General features: G+C 44.4%; 1 protein-coding gene across 1 annotated transcript in view; it reads right to left on the bottom strand.

The window, feature by feature from the left end:
- LOC103370579 (ephrin type-B receptor 1-like) overlaps nucleotides 1–4,723 on the bottom strand; it is a 105,105-nt gene extending 100,382 nt beyond the window's left edge. Inside the window, exon 1 of the mRNA XM_008299684.1 lies at nucleotides 4,630–4,723. Within this exon, the coding sequence (XP_008297906.1) occupies nucleotides 4,630–4,723 (94 nt within the window). The remainder of the gene's footprint in view (nucleotides 1–4,629) is intronic.
- Nucleotides 4,724–14,025: the final 9,302 nt, after the last annotated feature.

Genomic DNA, 14,025 nt, shown 5'->3' on the forward strand with positions numbered 1-14,025 from the left:
GACCTGTCCAGGGTGTCCCCTGCCTTCACCCTAAGTCAGCTGGGATAGACTCCAGCCCCCCACGACCCTAGTGAGGATTAAGCGGTGTGTAGATAATGGATGGACAATCAGCAGCCTAAATGATAATGAAAATAAGTAGTCTTTCTTAATACATATCTTTATTTCTGTATTGCAGTTCAATTCATCTGTAACAACATTAAAACCACTGACAGGTGAAGTGTACAACTCATTGAAATGCAGTGTTCAGCCGGGTGCTGGCTAGTGATGTAATGAAGCATAGTTGATCCGTACAGATCCTCACCTACAGTTCAGCACGCAGGTTAACTGCAAAGTTCAACTATCACAGTGTGAAATACAATTTTGTGGCCGCTGGTACTTTTTTCTAACTCGAAGGAGACTCGGAAATTGAAGTCTTCCACCAAGCCCGATTTCCCTATCTAACAATTTTTAGGAAAGTTCCACCTCTCTACCAACTTTCAGGGAATTCAGCTCGGTAGCTTTTGTGTAATCCGTTTTCCCGACAAGCAGATAGACAAAGAACTGAAAACATACCTGGACCTCAGTGAGAAATAATCCTCTGAAGTTTGATACAGAGCTGCAGTGACAAGATACAAAGCAGCAGAGTGTCCACACGAAAGGCGCATGTTAAAAGCAGTGGACGGTGACAGACGTGGCCGTATACTTCTCATCCTTTCCTTTGCTGCCGATCGGAAAAATGATATCCTCTGTGATTTAAAAGTCATTATATTACCCGAACTGTGAGTTTTGTTACACTCCTAATCCTGGCATTCATGTGGATGTTACTTTGTCATGGATCACCCACCTAAACATTACTGCCGAACAAACACACCCCCTCCACGGCAACAGCAGCGACCTCCCCCAGCAGGACAGTGCACCCCACTTCACCTCAAAAACTGTCCAGGAACAGCTCAAGGTGTTGACACGGCTTCTAAAATCCCTTATATCCTGATCTGATTGAGCATCTGCAGGATGTGCTGGAACACACCCATTCACAGACACCCACCCCACATCCAAAAGGATCCAAAATCACAGTTCCAGACGCTGCAGGACATCCCCAGAAGTCCCGTGTCCATACCCCACATAATGGTTAGAGCTGTTCAGGTGACACAAAAGGAAGACCTACACAATATTAGCAGGATAGTTTCAATGGTGCAGCTGATAGGTCATGGAGAGTTTTGGTTTTATTAGTCCATGCTGACACATCTGCGATCATATATCTTTGCAAAAATACTGTTGTAGTGACTTCTACAGACTTCACAATGAACAGTTTTTATTGGAATTACTTTCCTCAAGTCCTCAGAGATGAATCACCAGATGACTGCTTTTTAGGAAGATGTGGACATCCATGACCCAACCGGTCAGAGCTAATGTTACGGCGCGAGGGGGGGAACCTACACAATATGAGGTGGTTTTAATGCTGTGGCTGATTGGTGTCGAATACGTGCTGATGTTGAATTGCTATAATTGAAAATCAGGCAATAAAATCGGCCCAGTGCAAGCACCAATCAAGTTCTGGGGGAAAAAAAAAAGTCTGAGAGTTTACAGAGGAGAAGTGTGAAAGTGCACTCAGAGCACAGATAACAGCAGTGACTGTGCCAGCAGTGGGTCTATTTTACACCAACAGACTCAGATCAGCTTATACATCAGTTCATTAGGCACCTACTTACCATGAAAAGGCCACCGTGACCACAAAACAACCCACCACCCACACTGTACGCATTTGTCTCTCCTCTCTAGCTTAAACCTCCTACCTCTCTCTCTCTCTCTCTCTCTCCCCCACAGACACACAACTACACACAAATACACAAACACAGACTCCAGCAGACATTCTGTTTAATCAAAATAGGCCTGCCCTTCAACACATTTACATGTCTCGTAATGGGGGAGACTCAGTACGGAGCCCGTCATTACGCGCGCCATTAAAACACAGCAGTAGACTAATCTAGCGCTTCCACAAGCAACAGCAGCAACAGCAGGGGCAGGAGGAGAAGCAGCAGAGGACATGGGAGTGGAGGCTGATGCAGGAGCAGAAGCGAAGGAAGCGCAGAGGACGACTTGTTTACCTTGAAACAAGTCGTCTGGAAAACTGTAAAAAAAAAAAAAAAGAGGAAAATACAAAGAGGAGGAGAAAGAAAGGTGCTCTTGAGAAAGAGCGAGCGAGAAGAAGCAGTGAGGGATGTCGGCGAGGTAGTAGGTGAAGTGTGAGAAAGAGCAGCAGGTGAAGCGTGAAGCGATGCGTGACGAGAAACAGCAGGAGGAGACACCTGGGGAAGAGCAAAGGGCGAAGCAGTGGGTGATAATGCTTGGGGAGGAGAAGAAGAAGAAGAAGAAGAAGAAGAAGTGGAGAGAGGTCACACTTGAAGAGGAGGAGGAGTGAGCGAGAGCAGCAGGAGTGGAAGAGGTGAGAAGAAGCAGGAAGGCTCAACGTGTAGGAAGAAACAGCAAGGAAACGACGAGCAGAAAAAGCAACGACGGTGGCGCTCGGAGTGGAGTAGAAGTAGAAGATCGTGCTGGAAGGGCAGAGGCAAGGAGAGGTGCTTGAAGGAGCAACGGAGCAACAGGATGCTTGGAGGGGGGGGATATACCAAGAACCAAATGTAAGGCTTGGGGAGGTCACACTTAGAGGGTGGCAACAAGAGAAACCAGAAGTGACGATTGCAGAAGATGAACAAGAGAAGATGCTGGAAGAAAAGCAAAGATGGAAGCAACGGGATATGATCAGAGTGTAAAAGGAAAAGTAGCAGCAGTAGGAGTTGAAAGGTGGAGAAGTAGCAGGAGTTCAATACGATGCTTAGAGAGGAGCAGCAGTAGGAGATGCTTGGAGGTAATAAAAGGAGGAGCAGAAGGTGGTTTTTGGGGGGAAAAGCCTAGGGCAAAAAGCAAAAGAGCAAAAGGGAAATGATGCTGGAGAGGAGCAAAAGTAAAGCATGTCTGCAGAGGATGAGCAAGAGAGGATGCTAGGAGAAAGGTAGGAGCAGTAGGATTCAGGGTGTAGATGAAAAAGAAGAAGAGGAAGTCATGCTTGAGGGAAAAAGATGATGGGTGAATGAAGGGTAGATAAGCAGCAGGAGTAAAATATGATGCTTGACGAGGAGCAGATGCAGCAGGAGATGCTTGAAGGAGGAACAGGAGGTGATGCTTGGAGAAAGATTATCCAAGAAGCAATAGATAAAGCTTGGAGGGTTGCTGTGAGAGAAAATGGGAGGCGATGTTGGAGAGGAGCACCAGTGCAGGATGTCTGCAGAGGACGAGCAAGAGGAGACGCTTCAGCTGATCGAGGCGAAGGAGCAAAAGAAGCAGAAAAAGAGTGGAGACAGGATGGGAGGAGAAGCAGCAGGGGTTAAAAATGAAGCAGAGGCAGTAGGAGATGTTTGAAGGAGCAACAGGAGGTGATGCTTGGGGGGCAACAAAAAATGCTTAGGGAGCAGTAGTGAGCAGCAGAAGAGGTCATACTGAGAGGAGAAAAAAGCTGGAGCAAAGAGAGTCCATGTCTGCCGAGGACGAGCAAGAGAAGATACTCAAAGAAAAGCAAAGGGAGAAGCAGTGGGGTGGAGGGTGGTGTAGGAGGAAAAGAAGTCGAAAAGGAGAAAAGGAGTAAAATATGATGCTTGGAGAGGAGCAGCGGCAGGAGACGGGAAGACAAGGGCCAGCAGGTGATGCTTAGGGGAGAAGAAGCTGCACTAACAGGATGCTCGGTAAGAAGCAGCAGCAGCAGCAGCAGCAGAGAGGGATGCAGGAGAAGCAGGAGTTTAGTTCTATGTGCTGCTTTGGGACGCAGGATCTCCTACTTGGAGAGACTGCAACAGCACAGGCAGACGGCGATGTTTGGAAAGGGGTGCCGGGGGGGGGTGAGATGAGCGTTCGGTAGGGGAAACAGCAGGAGGAGCAAGAGGTGATGTTGGGGAGGAGCAGCAGAAGGAGCAGCGGGGGAGGTGGCAGCCTGGAGTCACTGAGCACCTGTGAGCTGTAATTATGATTCACTTTGCTGCTCCAGGTGAGCGGCGGCCTGTGTGATAATAGAGCTACAACAGTGCACTCAGGAGGGAGAAACACGCTAATGTTTGATAAACACCACACATTACCGTAAAGCAGATTCACATCAAAGCACAGGACGGAAGGATTTAAGCCTGTAACATGACATGAGTGGAAATGTGTGGTTTTTTAAAATTGTGTTAATATTTTCTGCCTATTTCATGTCAAGGAAAGACATCAGATTGAGACAGATGAGTGTATAAGAGTAGATGAAGAAGCAAAGCATGCAGGCGACTTTCATCTCGTGCATGTGTTCATATGTGCACATTAATATGTGAGCAGTATCCAAAAAACCCCTCTGCTGGGAGGCAATTATCCCTCATCCATCAACCTAGAGAAACTTGTAAAAGCAGCATCACATAAATATTATAAGTTTATATAGAGCTCCTGATAAAGTTAAACTGGAAGTCTGCAAGAATAAATCAAAGGGTGATAAAGCAGCCTGGCTGACATTCCAGCTCCTCCAAGCCTCCTGCTTTACCCACACTTAGTGCATAAATTAATTCAAGGCTTCACCCAGCATCAGCATTGAAAAATGTCCCCTCTTTCTTTTTTTTTTTTTTGTTGCCCACCTACCTTCCACTGCGCACACAGAAGTAATCACACAGAGAAGCAGCGCAGCCCAAGTGGCCGGCGTGGCCGTAGTGACTCCCCGCCCGTCCTCTCCCATTATCCGGCTGCAAGAAAAAAAACAAATCCCCACAGAAACACGCTGTATTCCTCTGCTAGGCAGTCACATAGCAGTCCTCAGTTAGTGTGTGCTGAACCGGCAGAGTCAGCGGGGACTGAAAGGGGGGGAAAACTGCTGCCGGAGATCTGCTCTCTCCCCTCTCAGCCTCTTCTTTCTCACACCTTTCTGTCCAATCAGGAGGAAGGATGTCGGCTCGTAAACCAATCACCCGTTCTTTTCCACCTGACCCAAGCTCAATGCCCAATGGTCAGGTCTCCCCCGCCCCTGCACGGCGCCTCTGTGACGGGACTGCGACACCCAGTGGTGGAACAGCAGCACAGCAGCCAGATGGATTTATTTACAGGGATCCTGGTCCTGGTGTCTTCTGGGACATGATGAACGCCATATTGTGATGGGGTGGGAGTTGTGGGATTCCCTCAAGGGTCTAAGGGTATAAGAATGATGCTGCAATAATGACATATACAACTGATGTAAACAGGAGGGGACCAGTATCCTCTACATCACTGTTAACAGGGTTTTGTCTCAGCTTGTTCCCTGTTTCCTTAAAGACCCCTTCCAGTAAAAAAAAAAACATCCATCCATTTTCTATACACCGCTTAATCCTCACTTGGGTCGCAGGGGGGCTGGAGCCTATCCCAGCTGACTCAGGGTGAAGGCAGGGGACACCCTGGACAGGTCACCAGTCTATCACAGGGCTACACTTAGAGACAGACAACCAAGCACACTCACATTCACCGGCGACCTTCTAGCTGCGAGGCGACGGTACTAACCGCTGATCCACCTTGCAGCCCCCAGTAAAAACCAAGTGTTCTCCTTTTTTTTTTTAACCTCGTTAACACATCCATATGGTCTCTTTTATATGCAAGTTTACCTTCAAACTGCAATGTACCAATGACAGACTCAACAACACCTGAATCAGACTTCCAGGATTTCATATTTAACACACCAAAAGAACCAATCGTTTCAACTTGCAGGGTGATAGCTTCTGTATCATTATTCTACTTCATCTGCAGATCTGTAGAGGCTGGTGTAGCAGCGATGTGGTGAGCATGGAGCAGGCAGAATGAATGAACACTGCCTTGGTTATATAGCACGCTAAGTCGGTGGGCTGGAGTCAAGTAGTGAATGATTGGACAGAAAAGGGTCTTCTGACTCCCTCCCTGTCTGAACTAACGCAAAAGCTCCATTTCAGACAGGACACTTTGTTAGATTTAACCATTTAAACATCCTAATCTGCAATTATGAAGGTGAAGAAAGATGGCATGGAGCAGGCCTGCAGACTACCTTTAACCGCTGGTATCACTCCCATCATGTCACAGGTCACTTGCTGAACATCTGCTTATCGATGGACACCTGTTTACCAATGCTCCCTGAATGCCTCATTGTGAAGGCCAGCTGCTGCTTGGTGGCTGCAGTGTGCTCAGAAAGGTGTGAGTGTGTGTGTGACCCAAATTACTTTGAAAACAGTGAAATAATGCATTTTAATGTCAAAATTGTCTAAGAAAACCAAGGACCTGTTTTCCTCCACCAACCATCTTTATCTTTAAAACACAGAGCAGCTAAACAACTTGTTTTATGCATCAGCCAGGGACAGACTGACAGAGCTACTGAAGTTATGAAAGTACTTCTTTTAACTGATACAGCCAACGCAGTAGCTGCCCATGCCAGTTAGAGTGACAGCAACACAGCTTTGTAATTTACTTGCTCAAATGAGACCACTTGAAATTTTAACTTGCATACTCTCAGAAATGTGGTCACAGTCTGGAGCCCTGGGTGGGACTGTTGGTGCATTAAGCCTCTTGGGCTCAACTTTACTGTGGCAGATTAATTTTAGTTTAATCTATAAGTTTCGAAAAACACCTTAAACAGTCACTGAAATATCCTATGATGGCCTTGAATCATGATCTTAAAAACTATTTCAGCACAATCATCAAGACTTTTCCTCCACAGCCTGATTCACATGAATTGACAGAATGTAACTAGATTGGTATCATTACCTGCCAGTAGCACATGGCTGGAGAAGGGCCACACCAGCAGGGGGCGATGGAGCTGCAGGAGTCCATAGACTGTATAAAAGATAGATGTAGCTACCGTGACGTCACCCGTTGGTTTCTGCACTGAGAAAATCCAGCTGCAGTCAGACTCTTCTCAGAAAATGAGAGAATGAAGCCAGGGTTTTGCTACTTCCTGGTTGACATCTTGGATTTTGGAGCAAGTGATGCAAAAATCGTCGGAGGGGGCGGAGCCATAGGAGCAGCGATTGGTGAGACGGATTGAGAGGCAGGCCCTCCTTGCCCGCCCACATTTACCGCCTTCTGCTCGCTTCGTCTGTATGGTCGCTGCCAACTGTCAATCAAGCCAGCCACGCTCCTTGCCCCAAATTTTGACGATTTTTAAAAAATTCAGTATTGATTTATTTTCAGATTGGCCACCTGATCTCTGGATTTGACTATGAAAACTAATAATAAAAAAATCCTGAGCTGTAGGAATGCAGTATTTCGTGATCTGTGAACACTTCTTTGTCAATTGAAGTCTATGGGAGCCAGGGCTTTTTGGAGTCAGCAACCTGTGATACGTAGCGGACGTAGTGATACTGCAGGTTTTTGACACTTCCGGGTTGGCTTCATTTTTCAGGGCCGGTTGCTACGTCCATCTTTTATACAGCCTATGCAGGAGTCACGGTGATGTCACTCTGGTGGGCGGAGGCAGCTGACTTGAACCCGGAAGTTGTACGGCAGGTAACAGGTGCTGAGGAAACTTGGATTTTAGGGCTTGAATTGGAGTTCATGATGTTTAGAGGAGAGACTGGTGGACTTCTGGTGGAGACATGATGAACGGAGGTTAGAAGCAAGGTCTTCTGGAGGGATGGGTGGAGCTGGGATGGCCAACCTTTTCTGATTTGAACTTATGAACTGAAGTAGCTGAAGCAGATCAAACACCCTGACTCCATGTCTGTCTGAACTAAGGCAAAACCTCCATTTGTGGGTTTGGAACTTTTTATTTTGCATATTTTAGTCACTTAACAGGCGAGGTACTTAAGAAAAATAATATTTGGAATTCATCTTCAGGCCATCAAGGAAAAAACAACTGCACAGTTCTGGCTATGAATCACCACCAAACTATGTGTATATACTTCTTTTTTTCTTGGGGTTGGTTGCTTCTTCTGTGCTTGTCTGTTTACCTTTTCTCACCTTCTGGTCTTCCTCTGGTAGCCCCCTGTTTAACGTGACAACACTGTGAAGTATGGGTAATTCCCTCCAGCAAAGTCTTACACAATGTGTGCATAAAGGGCTCAAAATGTCTTCAAGAGAGTCCTCGTGCACTTGACAGCTTGACAGTGGGACAGCTCTGAGACCTTGCACATTTAGCAGGAACTCGCCTCACAGTCTGTGAGTTCGTGACTCTGGATGTTGGGATTGAGCCAGTGTGTTGGTTTCCGTATTATTCTTCTTCTGCAAAACTGGTTTCTAGTTTGAACATGTATTGTGAAATGATACCACAATTATAACTTGCCATTCCATTGTGTAGCTCAGAGCAGTTTTACAGAGTCGTAGGTGAGCTGGTGTGCTCGGGCTGCAGCAACCGGGGAAGGGGGAAATCACGATTGAGGATGGGATTTCCTAGTGTTCCATCTGAGCCACTTTAAGGCATGAAGGGATTACATTCATGGGAAAAAAGAAAACAAAACAAACTTTCAAATATGTTATTCAGATGTATGGAGAGGAGCTTTTAGGGGTTAAGTCAGTGACTGGAGAGAGACTTTAAATGCTGTCCACTGATCACTCAGTTGACATTATCACTATACTTGCTATATAATTGTTTTATGAAGTAAACTGAAAGATCCTGAATAAGATAAAATCCAAGACAATGTTTTGTAAATACCTGAGAAACACTGTGTACCACATCTTAAATTGGATTGATTTTATCAGTGGAAATGTGCAACAAATGCAGCATGAGGTGCCACTAATTTGTGATTAATATGTTATTGTTCAAAAAACAATTTTAATCTTTCTACTCTGCCGCACTGAGCATCTTGAGATAGTTTTCTCTGGACTGTGAGAATTTATGTTCTAGATTATTGTTGCATCATAGGTGTAAGACTTCCAATCTCTTTGTTTCAAGCTCTAGTGTACGGCCCACATTCACCAGCCTTAAAGTTCCATTAAAGTCACACATCAATCACGTTCTTGTCATGGAGGAAAGGCTTATGTATCTCCATTAGACTATGAAGGTTTTTGCTCCTGACAGGCTCAACCAAGACAGATTGGTGTCAGTGAGTGGCTTGACAACAGCACACTTCCTCTGCCCTTAAAAAAAAAACAAAAAAATCTCCTTTATGGAAACTACAAAGAGCTACCAAGCAAATGTGATTAACCTTTAGGAGCACCTCATAGCATTTTTAATAATACATACATGTGACCATCCTGTTTTAGGCAAGAGAGGTGCAAGAGAGAATCCGACTCAGGCCAAAAAATCAAGAACCACCTGATCTTGAAACTCCAAATTAGATACACAAAAGTTGTCAGTGTAATGAAGAAATGTCACGTATACAGTATCCAGTTTTGAGTAGATGTCCTTGGTTTGGATGAGTGACAGGCCTGTTCTCATTAACACCTCGGGGTCTTCACCGCTGTTTAGGTTTACTGGCGCCTCAGATCTCTTACAATACAAAGAACTATACAAGTTTAGTGCTGAAATATGGAATCAGGTAAAAGATATTTCAGCGCAACTTGATCGTCAATGTGTGCTGCTGCAACTCCACATGTTCTAGTTAAAAAGTAGAACTCTTGGATTTTGAACATTTTATTTACTTTTCAACACAAAAACATGTAGGTGTGTTTGCTTTCTTCAGACTTGTAGCCCAAGGCCTTAGGTTAAAAACTAAAGTATCTGTTGAGTGGTTTTCCAGCTTCTCACGACAGGAGAGACCCCGGGGTTAATTTGCTACATGAAAACAGCCTTTGCGGAGTTAAGATGAAAAAGCCGAGACCAAACTAGAGTGTGTGGCCTTTTGTGCAACAGGGGGATGAAGACGATTAAGTAACAGCTGTGGTTCGCCTACTCAGGTGCTTTTCGCTGATGCTGACTAATTAGAACTCCTTTCCAGACTTTGTTGATTGACATTTCCTTAAATGTCCTCTTTGCACCTTTCGAGATGGGACACTTTAATCAGTCTTGCTGGTAGCTGATCACGTTCGGCTCAGGTCTAATCTGCCACACTGAAAACCTCTGCGTTGACTTCCTAAGCTATATGACCTACCTTATCCCTCGTCTGGATAAAAACAAATAAATGTGTGATGAAAATGGGACCTTGAGGTGAATTTGTACATATATTCAAGGGTTATGTATACAAAGCGGCTGCTGTACTGCTTCAGCTGTATACTTGACTGTGCATTGTTCTTTTGAATATTGACCACAATGACAGAAAATGTTAGAGCATAAAGTACAAGTATAGATTACTTGTTGTAGTACTAGCTGACTGCATAGTGCTAAAGTTCCAGGACCTGGTTAATTAATTTAAAAAGATTATTTACCAACCATTTCCCCAACCCCACCTGTCTAATATTCTGTAGATCAACTTCTGCAAGCAGCAGCTCTGACCTATCGAGATATGAACACAGGACCTCTGGAGGTGTCCTGTGGTGTCTGACACCGGGATGTCAGCAGTAGATCCTTTTTGTATGCTGTGGGTGGTAAGGTGATGTGTCAGGTTTGGTGCACTAAGTCCCACAGAGGTTCAATCACAGTTGGATCTGCATCATTTGGAGACTGGGCCAACGTCTTGAACACTTTGTCATGTGTCTTAACCCTTTTTTGGGCAAGGATCCATGTATGGTAACTCCTGCAGGCTTTAAAAATGGCAGGAGGCAAAATCACGTGACTTCATCCAGCCAATCAACGAAGGTCAGGCTATGTCACAACAGTCACTGTGGCCTCTGACCAATCACGAGTGAGCCAGAGTGACGTTTTGACACAATTGTCATAAGTTCTGTAAGTGTTCCTTCATCTTTATATTTGTTTTTTTTTTTCCAATAATTTATCCACATATTATTTGGATTTTTTTATCTATTTATTTTTATCCTAGGTATAGGTGAGGAGTCGTATATGGTAACTGCTTTGACTTTGATATGCAGCCTAAATCTGAAACATTTTTAAAAAGTCAAAAAAGAAAAAAAAAAAAGTCCTCTTATATCCACCAATAACTCCCCAGGGTTGGAATTTTTATTTTCCAAATATTCCAATGAATGCCCTATAAAGGGTTAAGCTGTGAGGCACATTGTTCTGCTAAAAGAGGCCGCTGCCATGGGAGAGTGTGCTTGGTCCGCAACAACGGTTAGGTAGGTGTCAGAGTAACATCCAGATGACTGCCAGGACTCCAGGTTTCCCAGCAGAACATTGCATCGGAGCAACGCAGTCTTTTTCACTTCACCTGTCAGCAATTCTCACATTGTGGCTGATCGGTGTCTGCAACAATATTATGGGGCAATGTGTGAAAAGGGAACACTGAAAAGTTTTGGGCTCCCTGCAACAATCTAAAAGTTTTAATGACAACTGCAGTGAGAAAAAACTTCAGCCTGTGTTTTCTCAGCCCTGGTGACTTTGGATCAATCTGCTCTTTAGCTTTCTGTCCTGTCTCTTCTCTCCTTCATCCTGCACCTCTCACACTGTCTCTTACTGTTGTGACATTAGTGAATTTCTCAGCCCAGACAGTTTGTTTGCTGTCTGTCAACATGACATTTTAGCTGTCAGTGGCTTTATGACACGACGCCACCTACCAGTCACCTCTATTGAGGGGCTACTACATCCTGTTTACGCTGGGCAGTATCTCAGGGACTGTGTATCTGAGTGTATGTAAGGGAGATATGCAGACAAATGGAGGGAAATGCCTCTTATCTTCAACTCAGCAGTTGGAGGCATTTAAACTTTCCTCCCGACCACAGGTGGAGACCTAAAAATCGATTACAGATCTGCTGGCCGCCACAAGAGCAGAACAATAATGTTTAAACAGTCTCCGGAGTTAAAGCTACTCTTTTAAACTTGTATAGCGAGAGTTTTGGAGCCTTTGGTGAAGAGACAACTCTGTCCAGAGAGACTCGGAGGGGTGAGTAAACTTTGATCATTGACTGAAGGGTCAGACACAGTGCTGAGCGTCGATTAATCTTCTTCATGTCTAGACACGGCAGAGTGAAAAGCAGCAGTGCGGCAGCGAGTGGCTGACGTGCTTGTCCTCCCACATCTCATTGAAATTCAGTTCGGATTTTACTTTTATTTTCACATCATTCGCAAATTACAGGACACGACCCATTTCAGGGAAGACACGAGTCAGTTCAGACAGATGTTTGCGTCGAGGCTGCTCAGTCACAGTTACATAAGATACCGACGCCTGGAAATGAAATGTGAGCCCTGAAACATTGAACGTTTGCTCAAAAACAGAAACTTGTGGTGAACTCCCAGTGTGTGTGTGTGTGTGTGTGTGTGTGTGTGTGTCTGTGCTCCATTTCATTATGTTGTATCAGATTTAAAAACATCAGCATCAGGAAAATAAATCATTCATTAACTCCAAACCCCTGACTGGTGCAGGATTGTCGTCAGCCCCATTTTACCCCAGCAGGCCCAGATGAGGCTTGTCAGCGCCGCTGACAAAGAGCTATATGTTTATTTATAGCCACGGTGCATCTAGCAAGTCAAAACTTTTAACAGACAGACAGCAAAATCATCCAAGATTTGTCGTTTTTGGTTGGGGAGGAGGACGATGTCTGGGCTTGGGTGTAGCCCGGCAGCGAGTCATGACTAAATCTGGTGGTCACAGCGCATCAGGCACAGTGTCAAAAGAACAACTGGTCACATATTTTTTGACTTATTCTGACTTAAAATGCTGCATCAGAACAGAAGGGTTCATGCTGATTTATAGAAATGCTCATAAATGTAGCCTATTAATTTTTTTTTTTTAAAGTGACTTATTTACCTTCTCAGTGAGTGACAGCCACTTAACTTAGCTTAGCACAAAGACTGGAAACAGCAGGAAACTGCTACCATGGCTCTGTTGACAGGGGGAAAAAATCCACCTTTCAGCACCTCTACAACTCACTGATTAACACATTTTATTTTGTTTTTTTAATACATAAAAAAGGTGTAAAGAGGTGTAAAAGCAAACATGTTTGTGTTTTTACTAGGTTTCGCTGTGTTCATCAGTGAAGCCAAATGTTAACCCCTGATCGCAGACTTAATGCTAAGCTAAGCTAATCGCCTGTGGTGTGTAGCTTCATTTTTACAAAATGTATATGTGAGCATCATTGATGGTCTCGTGTAACTCTTGGCAACACAAGTATTACTCTGCTATTTGGTTCAACAAAAAATGAAGTGAGTACAGTCCTGTACAAAGTCACTTAAACGTTAAATGATTCAAAATAGAATCACCTCTCATTGATTGCACTTTTCCTAAGTGAACAAGAGGAGCATTTCATCTGGTGAACTATGACAGATTCTTTAGAAAGACTACACCGAGAATTCAGGCCCCAAAGCAGAAACTAAGTGCAACAAACCTGTGATCACTGACAAAGTAGTTAGAAAACCTGTGATAACTAAAACAAATCCAACTGGCCTAACTGCATTAACAGTCGTAAAATGACGTGTGAACAGCAGAACGTTCTTCATTTTGGTCCTTGGGGCTGTGACTGTGCATGTCTGCATCATGGCTCCTCATGGAAAAGAACTTCCAGATAACCTGAAAAACTGCATAAAGATAGAAAAGAATACAGAAAGATCAGCGATCAACTGAAAATCAGCTGAAACACAGTGGAAGGAGAATGAGTCATAGTACCACTAATCAGGGCAGCATTCTAGCTCTGAAGAACAGAAGGACAAGGGCTTTAGAGGAGCTATCAATCAAAATCTGAGTTTCTGTGACAGCACAGAGAGTGTGAAACACAGTGAATGGCATCGACCTCTTTGGATGTTGACAGAGAAAAACAACCCTTGCTTGCTCTTCGGCAGAAAACTGAAAGATGAAACTTAGCTACAGGTCATGAAAAGAAGCCTGGTGAATAATGGAAGCACTTTTTTTATCAGATGAGACCAAAATAAATTTGTTCAGGGTCCAGTATATTTGCCATTAGCCTGGTCAGAACGACCACAGTAGTTGTATAGTCCTGACAGTGAAGCACAGTAGATGTACCAAAATACTGGCTGACAAGATGACTCCTAGTCTGCAGAAGCTCAGCAGAGGAGGAACATTCCAGCATTCTGTTGATCCAAAGCCATCCCTCCATTTTCTATACACC

The sequence above is a fragment of the Stegastes partitus genome, unplaced genomic scaffold (genome assembly GCF_000690725.1).
Source record: "Stegastes partitus isolate 25-593 unplaced genomic scaffold, Stegastes_partitus-1.0.2 Scaffold31, whole genome shotgun sequence".
In the NCBI taxonomy this organism is placed as follows: Eukaryota; Metazoa; Chordata; class Actinopteri; family Pomacentridae; genus Stegastes; species Stegastes partitus.